At 37.6% G+C, this 17,282-nt stretch overlaps 1 protein-coding gene across 1 annotated transcript; it reads left to right on the top strand.

The window, feature by feature from the left end:
* Positions 1-6,305: 6,305 nt before the first annotated feature.
* Positions 6,306-9,850, top strand: LOC127555738 (GTP-binding protein Di-Ras2-like). The gene has a single exon (XM_051988342.1). It carries the CDS (start codon positions 6,414-6,416, stop codon positions 7,080-7,082), a length of 669 nt encoding a protein of 222 aa, XP_051844302.1. The 5' UTR covers positions 6,306-6,413; the 3' UTR covers positions 7,083-9,850.
* The last annotated feature ends 7,432 nt before the right edge of the window (positions 9,851-17,282 follow it).

Here is a 17,282-nt window from a genome sequence, read left to right on the forward strand (position 1 = left end):
AATGATCCAACACTTGATGAAACAGAGGATCCTATAGAATTTGAGAACATGGAACTACAACACATTGTTCCTGACTGGTTTAAAATAGAAATAAGAATTATGAGAGCACTGCAAAAATAATGACAACAGCAAAATTTGAATCTGCAATGGCAAGCTTTACCACGGACACAAAAGAGAAAACAATATATCAGAAATATATAGAAGTATGTGATCCAATGGATAGAGCACTAGTCCTTTGAATCTGAGTTCAAATCTGGTCTTAGACACTTGATACTTACCAGTTGTGTGATCCCAGGCAAGTCACTTAACCCCAACTGCCTGAAAGAAAGAAAGAAAGAAAAGAAAGAAAAAAAGAAAGAAAGAAAGAAAAAAAGAAAGAAAAAAAGGATAACCTAGAAGGAAAGCAAAAAACAAGAACATTAAAAGAAAATATAGTCACTATGCAAGCAAAACATACTGATCTTGAAGACAGGCTGCATGAAGACATTTTAAAATTATAGATTTCCCAGAAGAACATGACAAATAAATTTAATGAAGGATATAGTAGAAGAGAACTGCTCAGAACTTTTGAACATAAAAAATTAAATTCCAATTGAAAGAAGTCATAGTATACTTTTAGAAAAAAATTTAAGGTAGCAAAAAAAAAAAAATCACTGTGTCTTAGTGATTAAATTTAATAATTAAATTTAGAAATTAGTTCTAGAAGCCATCAAGAGAAAGATCTTCAACTACAATGGAAAAGTTATTTGAATAATACAAGGCTATTCTGTACCCACTAGAAAAAGGAGGATAGTGTGGAATAATGTTTTATAAATGTCAATGGAGCTCAAGATGGGAACCCAAGGTGACCTATCCTGCAAGCCTGCTTAACCATATGAGGCAAAAGATGAATGTTCAATAATAAAGAAGAATTTGAAACATTTTTAGAAAGAAAACCTAAACTAAAGAGATTTTTTTGCTTCTTGAATATGTCAAATAACAGAAATATCAGAGGAATAAATAAATGCAGACAGCAACAGCAACAGAAGGACAGAAAGATTAGTAAGTGACTCCTTTCTAAATGTACAAGGAGATAATATGAAGGAGGCACTAATTTACTAGAGGTAACAGGGAAGGGTGGACAAGGAGCATTATGAACAGAATCTGTAACACCAGTCCATCAAGTGAATTGTTTTTTGTGGGACTACATTATAATATTATAACTGTTCTCTTGAGACAATGTTTTCTATCTGCAATAATTGGCATTATTTTGGGAATGAGACATAATGGGAAAAGGAAATTGATGGGATAAGTCCTACAAGGCCATGGTAGACAGTGCCTAAAGAGCAGAGCCTAAAATGTATACCTTGGAAACTTTCATTATGTGAAGAATACAGAAAAAAGAGACAGACCTTTGAGGCTCTAGAATAAATAGAAAGATGGATAATGAAGAGAATGAAAGAAATCTCTTTTAGCAATGGATTCAACAATTAAAATAATAAAAAAAACCCAACTAATAAATAGGACCAGCTGAAGGTGAAGAAAGGGAAAATCTACTTGACTGAGAGAAAAAATGGCGGGGTGGGAAATAAATATATAACCAGATAAAAGGGAGAAAGAAACTAATAAACAAAACCCTAAAGGAAAAGGAGCAAATGAGGAGAGAGTATCCTATGATAGAAGAAGAGAGTCAGTGTGAATAGGACCATCCTAAATATTAAAAATTAAAGTAGCTGAAGGAATATAATATTATGTTTACAACAGAAAGCAGAGGAGAAAGCATAGCTTGGGAAATAAAACAAGTCTAGAGACACATGGAGGTAAATATAAATCTAACTCAACTTTAAACATGAATGAATTAAACAATCCATTAAAATGGAAAAGAGTGACAGATTGGATAAGAACCCCTATAACCTGTTGCTTATAAGAAACATTTTGTTTTAAAAATGCACAAAATAAAACTGAGGTGATAGGGAAAAAATTTACTATGTGTTAAGCAAATCCAAAAAAACAGGAGTTGCCTTCCTGCTATCAGACAAAACAAAAACAAATATTCAAAAAATAAAAAGTGATAAACAAGGAAACTACATTATGCTGAAAGGAACCATATCAAGCCAATATCAGTAATAAACTTATGTACTATATAATTTCAAAATGGCTTTTAATGCACATATCCAGAGATCATAGTTTCCCAAACAGCTTGACATTTGAGCTGCAAAAATGTGCAACATTTAAATGGTCAAAGGATATGAATAGACAATTTTCAGATGAAGAAATTAAAACCATTTCTAGTCATATAAAAAAATGCTCCAAATTACTATTGATTAGAGAAATGTAAATTAAGACAACTCTGAGATACAACTATATACCTCTCAGATTGTCTAAGATGACAGGAAAAATAATAATAAATGTTGGAGGGGATGTGGGAAAACTAGGACAATAATGTTTATAAGAAATGACCAGCAGGGTGATTTCAGAGAGGCCTGGAGAGATTTACATGAATTGATGCTAAAAGTGAATAGAACCAAGAGAATATTTATACACAGCAACAACAAGATCAGTTCTGATGGACTTGGCTCTTTTCAGCAATGAGGTGATTCAGATAAATTCCCAATAGATTTGTGATGGAGAGAGCCATCTGCATCTAGAAAGAGGATTATGGGGACTGAATGTGGATCAAAACATAGTTTTTTCACCTTTTTTTTGTTGTTTGCTTGCTTTTTGTTTTTTTCCTAATTTTTTTTCCGTTTTGATTTAATTTTTTCTTGTGCATCAAGGTAAATGTGGAAATATGTGTAGAAGAATTGCACATGTATAATATATATTGGATTACTTGTTGTCTAGAGGAGGGAGTAGGGGAAAGGAAGGAAGAAAAATTTGGAACACAAGATTTTGCAAGGATGAATGTTGTAAATTAAAAGCTACTATATAATTTTAAAAATGTATAATTTTTTTTATCATTTTATCATATAGCTGATAAGGTAAAATTACAAGATAAAAGAAGGGAATGAGAGCGCTCCTCTGGTGTAGCGTATAGTAGACAAATGAAGTTATGTGCATGCATCTGATTAAACTCTAAGAATTGGTTTATAGTCTAAAGTCGAACTCTTGTAGCAGTTTGAAAATAATATGATGGCAGGTTAAGAAACAAGATGTTTATATATTGTTTACTTGCCATCTAGGGGAAAGGGTGGAGGGAAAGAGGGGAAAATTTGGAACACAAGTTTTTACAAGGGTCATGTTGAAAATTTATCCATGTTTTGAAAATAAAAATTATAAAAATTATCAATGTTTTGAAAATAAAAAGCTTCAATTTAAAAAAGGAAAAAAAGAAACATAATGTTTAGTCAGAAGCAGAGTTTGATAGAATCACTGCACAAATACCAGTCATATGTGTGATAAAGGTAATTTCAAATAGCTCCAGGAAAAAAAAAAAAACCCTATAGTGCTTCAAAATTGAACATATTTTTGTTATAAAAGAAAATTTTATTTGTAACATTTTGACAATTATTTATTGCTTTAGGAACCACAAAAAAATTTTTAGGATAAACCTCTTGAAGTATCATCTCGAACCCCCAAAGGGTTCATGAGCCACTAAATGGTAACAACCTCTGTTTGATGGCATCATTGAATGCAGCAATGATGCCCAATTGCCAAATCTATTGTTGACAATTCTGCTTGAGAGTAACCAAAAAATTGAAAACTAAAGATAATCTCCATAAAGAGACAGTAAAATTAGAATTGCAACTAAGAGTTGAGTGGGTTGGCAAGGTGACCGGTGCTTTGATCTAGGAATCTTGGCTCAAGTAAGGCACACACTCAGCTGGAATTCAGCATGAGGATGAGTAGGATGGCCCGAATAAAGGCCTTTCACAAGGAGACTCAGATATCTTCAAGCAGCAGTCAGAGGATCATAAATTTAGAGCCAGAAGGGATCATTGGATAAAAGAATTATAGCTGGGAAAGACTTCAGAGACTCTCTAGTGCAGACTCCACATTTAATAGGTGAAGAACTGAGGTCTAGAGATATTAAGTGATTTGTCCAACTTCACTCAGGTAGACAACCATCTTTTCCCACTTTTCCTTATTCTCTCTCTCACTAATTGCCAGAGTTTAGAACAAAACTATCAATTAAAAGCAACTTTGATTTGGTAAGGAAACCTTAGTAACTCCCTTGCTGACTAAACAAATGCAAGCTGTGATGGATGAACTTTGAACTCCACCCCAGAAGGGAATGTTTACACTTAAGATAGACAGTTACAGAGAAATGACCAGACAAAGGATGAGGAAAGCAAAATAACTATCATGAGAACTTGCCAAATGAAATAAAACCTCTTTACCTTCTGGGTATTTGATATTATAAAATACTTGCTAGAGGGATTGTTCAGTATTTACTATTCACTGGCGGGTGGTTCAGAGAACATAAGCTGACTATACATAAAGGTAATTATTATTTTAGTCAAACTGGTCTTCCAGCTAGTTGGAATGAAAACCAGAATGGCAATGAGAACCATCACAAAGTAGAGAGAACTGTTATCACATGAATGGGACCCTGCATTTGATGAATGACTAAGAACCCTTGCCAGGATGATCAGAATAAAACTTCTCTCCTCTGGAGTTGTAGATAAAATGAAGACAGACCAGTGAGTATTATTATTATTTTTTGCTAAGGCAATTGGGGTTAAGTGACTTGCCCAGGGTTACACAGCTAGGAAGTGTTAAGTGTCTGAGATCAGATTTGAATTCAGGTCCTCCTGACTTCAGGGGTGGTGCTCTATCCATTGTGCCACCTAGTTGCCTTGAGACCAGTGAGTATTGACTAGGCTTTTGTATTTTTTGCATATAGTAAGTGCTTAATAAATGCTTTTTTCACCCATTCCAAAAAAAGATAATAATAATAATATGAGGAGGTTGGATTAGACAGTCTCTAAAGTTCCTTTCATCTCTAGATCCATGGTGGACCAACAGATGTATCAGATTGGTTATTTGTGAAGGAGGAGCATGAAGTCATGAAGAGGCCATTCAGGGGTCCTCAAACTACGGCCTGCGGGCCAGATGCGGCAGCTGAGGACGTTTATCCCCCTCACCCAGGGCTATGAAGTTTCTTTATTTAAAGGCTCACAAAACAAAGTTTTTGTTTTTACTATAGTCTGGCCCTCCAATTGTCTGAGGGACAGTGAACTGGCCCCCTATTTAAAAAGTTTGAAATCTCCAAATAGCTACAAATTGGAGGTAGGGTGATTTTTTAAGGGTGCATTATAAATAAATTGGAAAGGAATAACTTTCTGGGTGGACAGGAAGGACATATTCGAAAATGAAGGTGATATTAAAAAAAATAACAAAAAATTAATTGGAAACAAGGGCAATTAAGCAAATATTGTTTCAAACTATAAACTCTGGGCCTGGATGCTTTATACATTCCGGGAAATGTTACTTTCCAGATAATAAAACTTTCCTAATAGCATTTGAGTTTAAGTTTACAACTGTGGAGAAGGAAAAGAAAGCCAAAGCTGAAGTTAGATTTACAACCGGTAGTTTTGCAAGTGACAAGGAATAAACTTATTTGGCTGTGTTTTTCCATCTAGGTGGTTCCGAGGACTAAATGAGATATCTGTGCAGGTGCTCTATAAATCTTGTTACTGTTTTTCTTGTATCGCCATTAATGCCAAGCGCAGCTCAGAACACAGTTTTTATTGTTCACTTGAGCTGCTATAAACACACACACATCTCCGTGAACAAGCAATAACATCAAGTTCTGTTGTCTCTAGAAGTTTACAGGGGAGGAAATTTGCGGACCTTTCCTACATCTGATATATCAGGGGTGGTCTTCGAATTTCGTGATTTAATTAGTAGGACTACGATAGAAAGTGTACCTTTCTGAATTTCTAAATATTGGCCTTTTTATTTGTTTAAAAAAAGAAAACAAGAAAGAAAAAAAAAGATACATTGTCTTCGCTGCTTCCTGACTTAACCAGAGATTGTTCGCCCCCAAACTGCCGGACTCGACCAGACCCGAGTCTCTCTGTCTCCAGTCTGCCAAGTGACTTAAGGCTTCGGAACTCTGTGGGTGGAGCTTTTTAGGATTTTAGGATCAGTGAAACTCCAAACTGTAGGTTACCAGGTGAGGAGAAAGGAAGGAAAGGGAGGAGGTAAGTGGGAGGGGTGAGGAGGAAGTAAGTGGGAGAGGCGAGTCTTTTAAAGGTATGTATTTTCTTTTAACCAATAGCAGTTTTCGGTCTGGGTTTCCCCTCCCCGCTTTCATTGGCTAATACATCCTATAAAAACTGGATAGCAAGAGTCAGACACTTTAGTGAGGGAAAGTCGGTCTAAGGAGGGCTTTATTTTTGTGAGATTCCCTAGCTTTGAGATTCGCTCTGGTGTCGCAACTATTCGTGCAGGTCTATCCTTCAAAGGATCCCTCATTCTCCGATACTATGGCCCTGAACCCAACCAAACCCAAGTCCAGCGTGCGCCTGGTTTTCTTTGGCGCGGCTGGCGTGGGCAAGACTGCGCTGATCCAGCGCTTCCTAGCTGACACATTTGAGTCTCAGCACAAGCGCACGGTGGAGGAACTGCACTGTCTGGAGTATGAACTGGACGCGCAGCAGGTGCGCGTGGAGATCATGGACACGAGCGGCAGCTATTCGTTCCCGGCCATGAGGCAGCTGGGGATCCGCCGTGGGGACGCCTTTGCCCTAGTTTACTCGCTTCAGGAACCCGAGTCCTTCCAGGAGGTGCGGCGGCTGCGCGCCGAGATCCTGGAGACCAAGGGGGAAGCGCCCAGCCCGCCGCCCATCGTGGTGGTGGGCAACAAAAGCGACCTGGCGCCCAATGGGAGCTTCCCCGACGCCGTGATCGCTGCCGTGGAGCTCGAGTGGGGCGGCATCTACCTCGAGGCGTCCGCCAAGCGAGGGGAGAACGTGCTAAGCCTCTTCCAGGAGCTCCTGCAGCTCGCGCAGCTGCCCTGCCACCTCAGCCGCCTCAGCCCAGCGCTTCGGCGTCGCCGCCAGACTTTCCCAGTAGGAGCTCCGGATGGGACGGTGGAGACGGTCTCCACGTCCCGAGCTGTGATGCGCAAGCGCCACAGCTGCGCCGTGTCTTAGCGCTCGCGGCTCCCTTTTCCCGGAGCGCCCCAAACCCAGCGAGAGAAAGCACAACCCCAGCTTAGTGCCCTTCCCTTTCTCAGTTCTCTCCGGCACTGTGGTTCATCCTCTTGAAGCAGACCCTGGCTGAAGCTGCTGCGGCTATCCTGCCACTGCTGACTCGCCTTTCCCCGTTAGGGGCGCAGTTGAGCTGTTTGCTGGGCCCCGTGAGACCCGGACTCAGACTGGCTCGTCCCTGCGTGATTAGGTCGGTGTGGGGTTATGTGTCCACCATGCCAGCGTTCCTGTTCTTGGATGGGCGGGGTGGAAAACGAGGTGCCAAATCTGAATAACCCGAAAGTCCTGGAGCTGCAGATTGGCTCTGAAGTGTGGGCTGCTGGACTGTTGTGGGGACGCTGGTCCTACAGAAGACTGGGACTCTACTTTGGGGTAGAATAGCTGTAAAAAACAAAAACAAAAAACCCAGCGTCTTCCATGCACTTAAATCGGGGGGCACTTTGAGGAAGATGGGGCTCGAAGATTCCTTCCAGCTCCAATCCCATCACACTATGCATAGGAGAAGCTCTTTTCTTGACTATGCAGTGGAAAGTGCCTAATGTGACAGATCTCAGAAAAAATAGCATCCATGGTAAGCTGTCAAGGTTACGTTTAATCGCGTTTGCAACGCCCGGAACTTTAATCATTTGTGCGGGAGCAGGCATGTTATCTTCAAGGGACACCATTAACAGTTGTTTTCTTCTATCTACGTGATACCCTGGCAGCTGCTACGTTCCTAAGCATCCTCATTGTTTTAGCTTGTAGGTTGTAAACCCTGCAGGGGCAAGGACTGACTGTTGCATGCATGCATTCTATATTTGATATACAAATTTGGTTCTTCTAATTCAGGAGTGTGTCCCTGAGGTTGGGTGTAAATATTTGTAAATAAATTTCTATTAATTACAGTAAAGGAGTTCCCTCCTCCTTCAGTTAAAGTTTGATTACAGAGCTAAAGTTTACTAGGTGCTTCCTGCACATTTACTTTCTTCAGATCCTCACAACAACACTGAGGTAAGTGCTGTCTCTCCCATGTTACAGCTGAGGAAATAGGCTTATTCCCAGAGTCACACAGTTTGTTAGTTTCTGTGCATGACTCCAAGGGCAATGCTTTCTTTCGAAGACAAAATCATTGGCATCCCTTAGCTAGATCCCTTTTTCATTTGCTCCTCACAGCCACCCCTTAAGGCAAACAGTATAAGCGCCATTATCTCTATAACACAGAAAAGAAAACCGACTCAAATGTTAAATTACTTATAACACTAATAAGTATTAGAACCAAGACCTCTGATTCAAATCTTCAATAGCTCATCAGTTTTGCCTGGTTCAGTCCAATTTTTTATTTTTTATTTTTATTTTTCCAGTCAAGTCTGACTCTGTGGCTCCATTTGGCGGTTTCTTGGCAAAGATTCTGGAGTAATCTGCCATTTCCTTCTTCAAATTTTGTCTAAAATTAAATCAAACACTGTACAGATATATGAAATAAAAGTTCATCATTAAAAGTTTTTTGAGGAAGGAAGAGTAAAGTAGAACACAAGTTTATAGTCCTTTAAAAAAAAAAAAAAGGAAGAAATTCTTTCCTAATAAGGCACAGTGGTATGGTAAATAGAGTAAATTAGGAAGATGTGGGTTCAAATCCTGCCTCTGATGCATATTAGCTGTTCCACCAGGTGTTTAGCTTTTCTGAACTGCCCTCATATATAAAATGGGAAAAATAGCACCTACTTCACAGTTGTTGTGAGATTGAAATGAGATGATATGTATAAAGTCTACTGTAAAACTTTAGCTATATGATCACTACAAGTTTTTCAGTAAAGGAACATAGGAACTTTATAGAGATCTGCAAAAGGACATGTACAAACAGGCTACTGTTACCACTATTCCTTTCTTTCTCCTTTACTTTCAAAGACTGAAGAAGTTTGGAGATTTAAATTGTTTTAAAAATGTTTTTTCAAGCTTAGGAAGAAGAGAACAGTTTTTGTTATTATATTACTAGCTAATAAGTAGAAGCAATTTCCCCAAATAAATTCATAAACTTTATAGGAAATCACCAGGCTCTTTGTATTTGGCCATACATCCATTTCTAATTACTAAAGCCCATTTGTTCCTATTTACAAAGGGAAGGGAAGGCCCCACCCATTCATATTTCCTCTTCTTGCTTCCCAGTCTGGACTCTTGTTTATTAGATCTGAAACATAGTTATTTTAGGGTTAATCATTCTTAAAGTAGACACTACACAAGATTATCAGAATTATTATTATAAAGGATATACAATAGTTATCACAAGTTACTATTAGTTACTTTTTCAACATTTGTCAAACCCAGTGCTATTTACAATGATGTGTGCTGTATGTATGTATGTCCTAGTAAGCATCAAAGCCCATTTGAACTTTCAGAAATTTCCACTTTTTAGGTCAGACACAAATATCCATGGACTAAAGACATTATAGAAGATTTTAATATGTTCTCAAAAGACAATTCTGTTCTCTTAACTACCTTTGGATTCTTCTGAGGCTTCCCTTCTAAAATTAATAATAAGTGGGTGGAAATGTTTCATAAAGGTTAAAACACTGGCTTCTATCTAAATGCTTCTGGTGAGGGTAGGGTGGTAGTATACTTAATTTTTAACTGTTCTGAAAACTGCTTATCTGTTCCATCCTTCCTCAGTCCTAACTCTGTGTCTTACCACTGATTATTCAGTTACCACTCTTTTTTTAAATAAAAAATTTAATTAACATCTTTTGTTTTCTTTGTCACCAGCATTTCTCCCAGGATCCTTTCTTCCTCTTTCCTATCCCCTAAATCATCCCTGATAAACAAGTGGTATTTTTAAAGAAGAAAAGAAAGAAAGAGTAGGAAAATCAGCAAAACTAATTCATATGTCAGAAAAGTCTGAAAATATATGCAGTATACCACACTGGGGAATCTCTTACCTCTGCAAAGGAATTGGGTGATTGTATAAAAATGCTATTGTTTTTAATCTTATCTTAATCTTATTACCTTTATTTCTATATCTATTCCTCTCTTCTCCATGATTGAAAATTTTTAATGTCAAATTAATATTAACTCTTAACCATTCTGGCAATGTTCAGATTCCAGATGTCCTTGCATTTCTACCTTGAATCATAGCTTGTAGAGTGCTGGAACTCTGGAGAAGTATACTATCTCCTTTTCCCTCTCCTCCTTAGACCATAAGAACCTCTTTTTTGTGGGTTTCTGGTTTGGGAAATCCATTGTGCTCTATACTCATAGGACATACCCCAGAGTGTCAAGTTTGCTACCTTGTTATCTCAATCAAAGTTGCTTTATTCTTCTACTTACAACTTTGATTTATTTTAGGGTTTGACATTTAATGGTGACAGGAGTGGGATTCATTGAATATTAAGTCTTTCATAGTCCAGAGAGTTAGTTTATGGACAGCCTGGTACCAACATGACCCCTTTTTACCCAGTTCCCAAAACTCTTCCTCATTGGACCATGATCCCTAATCATGATTGTCTTTTTCAGTTGAATTGCTTCTTTACTTGAGAATTGGTTAAAAAAAAATACTCATGGGTAATTAATTTGGAGCCCACTTTATCTGACTCCCCAAAATGGATTTCTTTGCTATTTTCCTCTTTTGGAATTTAGTCTGCTTTAATTAGTATTACAATTATAATAAAACTCTGTTAACTTGGAATTGGTCTAAGCCTTCAAATTTTTTGGAAACACCTGCAACCCCAGTCTAGAATCCCAATATTTTGGGGTCCCACTGAACTCCAGCATTTTTGGTGGCAGAGGTGGGATCTAAGTCTAGAGACTTTGTCCTCCTCATCCTCAAGGATCCGCAAGCCCCCTCTGTACCATAGCTGGGACACTCCAAGCTTCTAGGAACGCTTGTTGGGTCATCAGTGAGCTCTACACTTTTGGTTGCATACTTCCCTTTTCAGTAACACTTGATATTTCTCACTCTCAGGACCACTGGAAGTGACATGCTATGGGAACAGAATCACCCATGTCTTGTAGCAGAGATGGGACAATCCATTTACATTCCTCAGGACTGACATCTGAATAACAGGAACAAATTTGTTCTACATGATCTCAAAAAGAGAGACTCATTTTCTTTTGTACATCATGGAGAATCAATTAAGTATTTTAATTGCTCACTTTATTTGTATTTGTCCTGATATTCTGTCTCTGTGTTTGTAGAATGCCTGTGTCATTCATGTTTGTGCTCTGAACTCGATTCTGTTACCTTGAGTGATTGAAACTGTAGCCAGATGAGCCCAACTGCTTAGGTCCCTGCCCAGCACTAGGCTGCCACCTTCTACCTCCAGAGTGAAATTCAAGGTACCCTGGACACATGCATCTGACGTACACAGAAGAAAATGGGGTAGTCCATTTTGGAAAAGGCACAAAAAAAGGGAAACAAACTTATTTGATATTTATTAGGAGGAAAGAGAACTGGAAATTTTCTTGTGTGGGGAAAAGAGAACATTTCTGTAGTTTCCTGGAAAAGTATTATTTTTGGGGGAAATTAAGGAATATAAACTTACAGTTGCTCTGCTGGTGATAAATTTTTTCCTGCCTTTTGTTTTTTCCTTTGTCAGTGTGTGGGCGTGTCTGTGTGTGTGCACACTCACACTCATGTAGGGATGAGTAGTTCAGGACCTCAGAGTTCAGATGTAGCTGCAGAGTAGAGCACAGCTAGGAGCCCAGGAATCACTGGAACTGGCAGGGAGTGGGGTGCACAGTGCTCCTTCCTGGAAATCATTGGATCCCCCCAGCACTTGCAGCATTACCACTGACATGACTTTTTTTTTTTTTTTTGGAAGGTCTCCAAAAGGGTAAAACCCCTATCTCAGTGGCAGTATAAAACCCTCCGTGCTTCTCTTCAGCCCTTCCCTCTCTCTGCTCTTCTTTTTCCCTTCCCCCTGTCAACCTTACCCCAGTTTGTGTGTTTGAGCTGTGCATTCAGCTGCTGCATTCCAGTGTTTGAAATGTCACTGGCTCTTGCACACTAGACAAGGTAACCAAGTTTGCTATCTCACTTCTGGCAGTGCCCTAAGTCCTGGTCACAGTCACATTTTTGCATGAGGATTTGGTGTTCAGAATGTTTCTGGATTTGGAGGTGGGATTCCCTACCCCACCAAACTCATTTTTTATTTCCCCCCACCAAACTCATTGTAGAGTTTTGAGAAGGGGCAGAGACTCCAGCAGCAACTGGTCTGTGTAGTTTTCATCTGGTTGTGCTGAAATCAGCTTCGCCTTTAATTAAAATAAATACATAAACAAACAAATAAGATCCAGCTAGCAGGAACAACTTCTAAGAATTGTAGTTAGAATTCCTATCTTATTCCTAATTCCTATTTTAGTCTTTCTACCAGAGATTAGGTTATAAGAAAAAAGGAAAAGTCTATAAGATGTTTTCTCTGTGAGTTCAATACTTGCCAAGTTTGAAGTATAGAAAGAAAGTTAGATAATTAAATTTGTAGAACTACTAAAAACATCTTAGTGCTTCTGGAGAGGTGATGAATCATAGAGTTTGGCAATTAATCATTTTAAGATTGCAAAAAAGAACTCCTAAGAATTTACCACCTTCTGAAATATCTTAGTAAGTTTTGAGATATCCCTTTGTAAATTTTATTTTAAGGAAAAATAGGATTAACAAGTTTAAGAAAGTTCCAAAGCATTGACAGGATTGATGGTTTTGGTGTTTTAGGGCAGACATGGAAAGAAAGTCTCTTTCTCTCCATACCTTTCTTCTTCCCTGACTGCAACAGGGATGCATAGATAGGAGAGAGAGAGATAGTATGCTAATTGTAGTAAAGATCATTTGAGATATGATGGTTAAAGCAAATAGAAGAAGGTGGGAGAAGTGTTGGATCAAAATAAGATAGAAATAAGGCATGTGCAGTTTTAAAGAGGCTTTAATCAAAGTTCACTAAAAGAATATGTATATAGAAAGGAAAGTGAGAAAGTTTAAGCATGAGAAACAGGAACATGATTGAAAGGTATTTGAGAAGTTTGGAAACGTTGGGAAAACAGAAAAGAAGTTTGCTGTCACTTAAAAAAACTCCTGTAGTAAACCAACCTGTACTTGCAGGATTCAGGAGAGTATCTTGAGGGCTGAATTTTGAAAATTTTAAGGTGGAGGCCTGAATATTGAAGTTAAAAACTTTGCCTTTCACCCTTTCCTGGCTCACAAAAAAGAGAAAAAGTATGTATGAATTGGGAAATAACAAAAAAAAAATTGAGTTTGATTGGAATTAGGGAATCTCACAAACTAAAGTGCTGGTTAATTTTATTTTATTTTATTTTTTTCTGGGTAATTAATAATTGATTTATTAATTAGGCTAGCAAATAATAAAATGATGGTCAGTGGTTTCAGTAATCAATGACAAAGCCATGGACATCATTGACTGCTTAAATACTTTTAGAAAAGAAGATGCCCCAAGAGGTGAAAATCAACCTTGTTTGGTGAACAATTAATAATGGAGCAGGCATATTCATGAGGAGGTGGGCTAAAAGTCTTCAGTTTCTCCTGCTGGGAACATGACTTGATCATGATGAGACTCAGATGCCTCTAGTAATCTGTTTTTTTTTTTTTTTTAAATAACTTTTTATTGATAGAACTCATGCCAGGGTAGTTTTTTACAACATTATCCCTTGCATTCACTTCTGTTCCGATTTTTCCCCTCCCTCCCTCCACCCCCTTCCCCAGATGGCAAGCAGTCCTTTACATGTTGAATAGGTTACAGTATATCCTGGATACAATATACATGTGCAGAACCGAACAGTTTTCTTGTTGCACAGGGAGAATTGAATTCAGAAGGTATAAATAATCCGGGAAGAAAAACAAAAATGCAAGCCGTTTATATTCATCTCCCAGTGTTCTTTCTTTGGGTGTAGCTGCTTCTGCCCATCTTTGATCAATTGAAACTGAATTAGCTCTCTTTATTGAAGAGATCCACTTTCATCAGAATACATCCTCAAACAGTATCATTGTTGAGGTATATAATGATCTCCTGGTTCTGCTCATTTCACTTAGCATCAGTTCATGTAAGTCTCACCAGGTCCTCTCTCTATTCATCCTGCTGGTCATTCCTTACAGAACAATAATATTCCATAACATTCATATACCACAATTTACTCAACCATTCTCCAATTGATGGATATCCATTCATTTTCCAGCTTCTAGTGCTGGTTAATTTTAATCTAACTTTAAAAATTGATGTGTGTGTTAAAATTAGAAATTTGATTATAATTTATATGAGACTCCTATCCATGCGATACATTATGTTTTATCTGAATTTTAAGAGTTGTCTTGTTTTCTCTCTAAAACAAAAGGGAAACTTATTTAAGGGAACAAGAGGGAAAGCCCAAGCCTTCTGGAGAACTCCCAGAGTTGCAACAGCTTGGGAAATTGGTTTCACTGTTGAGTAAAGAAACTCAGGAAATACTGAATGATAAGTAATGGTATTTTTTGTAATATTATAAAACCCAGATTTGGCTTGTCATCCAGTAACCTGAATGTTATTAGAGAATGAACTAAACAACTAAAAGAATGTGGAAAGTTTAAAACCAAATACATTATTTTATCAGCCTTGTTAACCCTAGTTAACTACTTAGTTAACTATTTACTATTTAGGAAATTGGATGTTTTCAGCTTTGTTTCCAATTTAAGGGGAAGTTACAGCTGAAACAATTTGGATATCACTTGTGAAAGTTGTAAGATTGTTAAGTAATTTGGAATTATTGTTAATGTTAATATCAAAAACTTGTAATTACTAGGCAAGGACCCACACTTAACACCATATACCAAGATAAGATCAAAATGGGTCCATGACCTAGGCATAAAGAACGAGATTATAAATAAATTAGAGGAACATAGCATAGTTTATCTCTCAGACTTGTGGAGGAGAAAGAAATTTGTGACCAAAGATGAACTAGAGACCATTACTGATCACAAAATAGAAAATTTTGATTATATCAAATTAAAAAGGCTTTGTACAAACAGAACAAATGCAAACAAGATTAGTAGGGAAGCAACAAACTGGGAAAACATCTTTACAGTTAAAGGTTCTGATAAAGGCCTCATTTCCAAAATATATAGAGAACTGACTCAAATTTATAAAAAATCAAGCCATTCTCCAATTGATAAATGGTCAAAGGACATGAACAGACAATTTTCAGATGATGAAATTGAAACTATTACCACTCACATGAAAGAGTGTTCCAAATCACTATTGATTAGAGAAATGCAAATTAAGACAACTCTGAGATATCACTACACACCTGTCAGATTGGCTAAGATGACAGGAAAAAATAATGATGAATGTTGGAGGGGATGCGGGAAAACGGGGACACTGATGCATTGTTGGTGGAGTTGTGAACGAATCCAACCATTTTGGAGAGCAATTTGGAACTATGCCCAAAAAGTTATCAAACTGTGCATACCCTTTGATCTAGCAGTGTTTCTACTGGGCTTATACCCCAAAGAGATACTAAAGAAGGGAAAGGAACCTGTATGTGCCAAAATGTTTGTGGCAGCCCTGTTTGTAGTGGCTAGAAACTGGAAAATGAATGGATGCCCATTAATTGGAGAATGGCTGGGTAAATTGTGGTATATGAATGTCATGGAATATTATTGTTCTGTAAGGAATGACCAGCAGGATGAATACAGAGAGGCTTGGAGAGACCTACATGGACTGATGCTAAGTAAGATGAGCAGAACCAGGAGATCATTATACACTTCGACAACGATATAGTATGAGGATGTATTCTGATGGAAGTGGATTTCTATGACAAAGAGACCTAACTGAGTTTCAAGGGATAAATGATGGACAGAAACAGCTACACCCAAAGAAGGAACACTGGGAAATGAATGTGAACTATTTGCATTTTTGATTTTCTTCCCGAGTTATTTTTACCTTCTGAATCCAATTCTCCCTGTGCAACAGGAGAACTGTTCGGTTCTGCAAATATGTATTGCATCTAGGATATACTGCAACATATTTAACATATATAGGACTGCTTGCCATCTTGGGGGGGGGTGGAGGGAGGAAGGGGAAAAAAACGAAACATAAGCGAGTGCAAGGGATAATGTTGTAAAAAATTACCTTGGCATGGATTCTGTCAATACAAAGTTATTATTAACTAAAATAAAATTTAAATTAAAAAAATAGAAAAGATTAAAAAAAAACTTGTAATTACTGTATATGGAAAGGAAGGGATGAGATGAAAGTTTTATCTGAATTGGCTCTGCTTGGGGTATAATGGTTGGCAGCTTCCTTCCCCCTTCACAGAGTTGGGAGAGGTGGCAAAGGGCACAGCCCACAGAAGCCCTAAGGATAGATGGGGTGGGCAGGCAGGAGCAGCAAATTCAGCCCCTTCTTTGGGCTGTGAATTAACTTGTGAGCTTGTCAAATTTCTTGAAACTGTTGGGAGTTAACAAGGTCATCAGCTCTAGGAAATAAAATAGTTTGAGTAATTGAGTTCCTAAACAATGAACTTGGCTTGCTGAAGATGTACAAGTTTAAGTATAATTAGGAATGATTTCTAATGATTGCTCTTTATACCAGGATGAATTTAAACTCAAGAAGAAGAAGCAGAAGAAAAAAAACAAGTGAAAGATGTTAAGTGAAATCTCTTATGTATGTGAGTCTTGGTAAATTAATAGTTATTTTTATTTTCATGGAGTATTGAGATGTGATCCTGATCTGTTACTGGTGATGATCTGTTTCTGGGCAAGAGCCTTGGCTTTGTTTAAGGTGGAATCCTTCTGGTTCAGTTTCCCAATTGTGTTCCTTTGAACAGGAATGCTTTTTACGTGATTATTCCTGGATTTGACTGTGAAATGCAATTGTCAAATGTGATTTTTACCTGAAATCAAACAGAACTAAAAATGTTTTATCCTGCCATATATGTGCCTTTAGGCTAAAGCCTGAAGCCAATTTGTTGCTATTATAATTATGTCTCTGCTTTTTCCTCTTATAGCAAATATCTGTAATTAGAGTGGTCAGTAGCATATATGAGCACAATGCAAGTATGTAAAATTTTGCTGTTTTCAAATTGAAAATATTCAATTGAAAAAATTCAAGTTGAAAATGTGAAAATAATCCTAAACAACGAGGTAAATGAGTATTTGGCCTAATCATCTTCTTGTTACTATATTATTTAACTTTC

The sequence above is a fragment of the Antechinus flavipes genome, chromosome 1 (assembly GCF_016432865.1).
Source record: "Antechinus flavipes isolate AdamAnt ecotype Samford, QLD, Australia chromosome 1, AdamAnt_v2, whole genome shotgun sequence".
Lineage (NCBI taxonomy): Eukaryota > Metazoa > Chordata > Mammalia > Dasyuromorphia > Dasyuridae > Antechinus > Antechinus flavipes.

Bases quoted from the DNA above. Each gene is read 5' to 3' on its own strand.
- LOC127555738 (XM_051988342.1), top strand. From the start codon at position 6,414: ATGGCCCTGAACCCAACCAAACCCAAGTCCAGCGTGCGCCTGGTTTTC.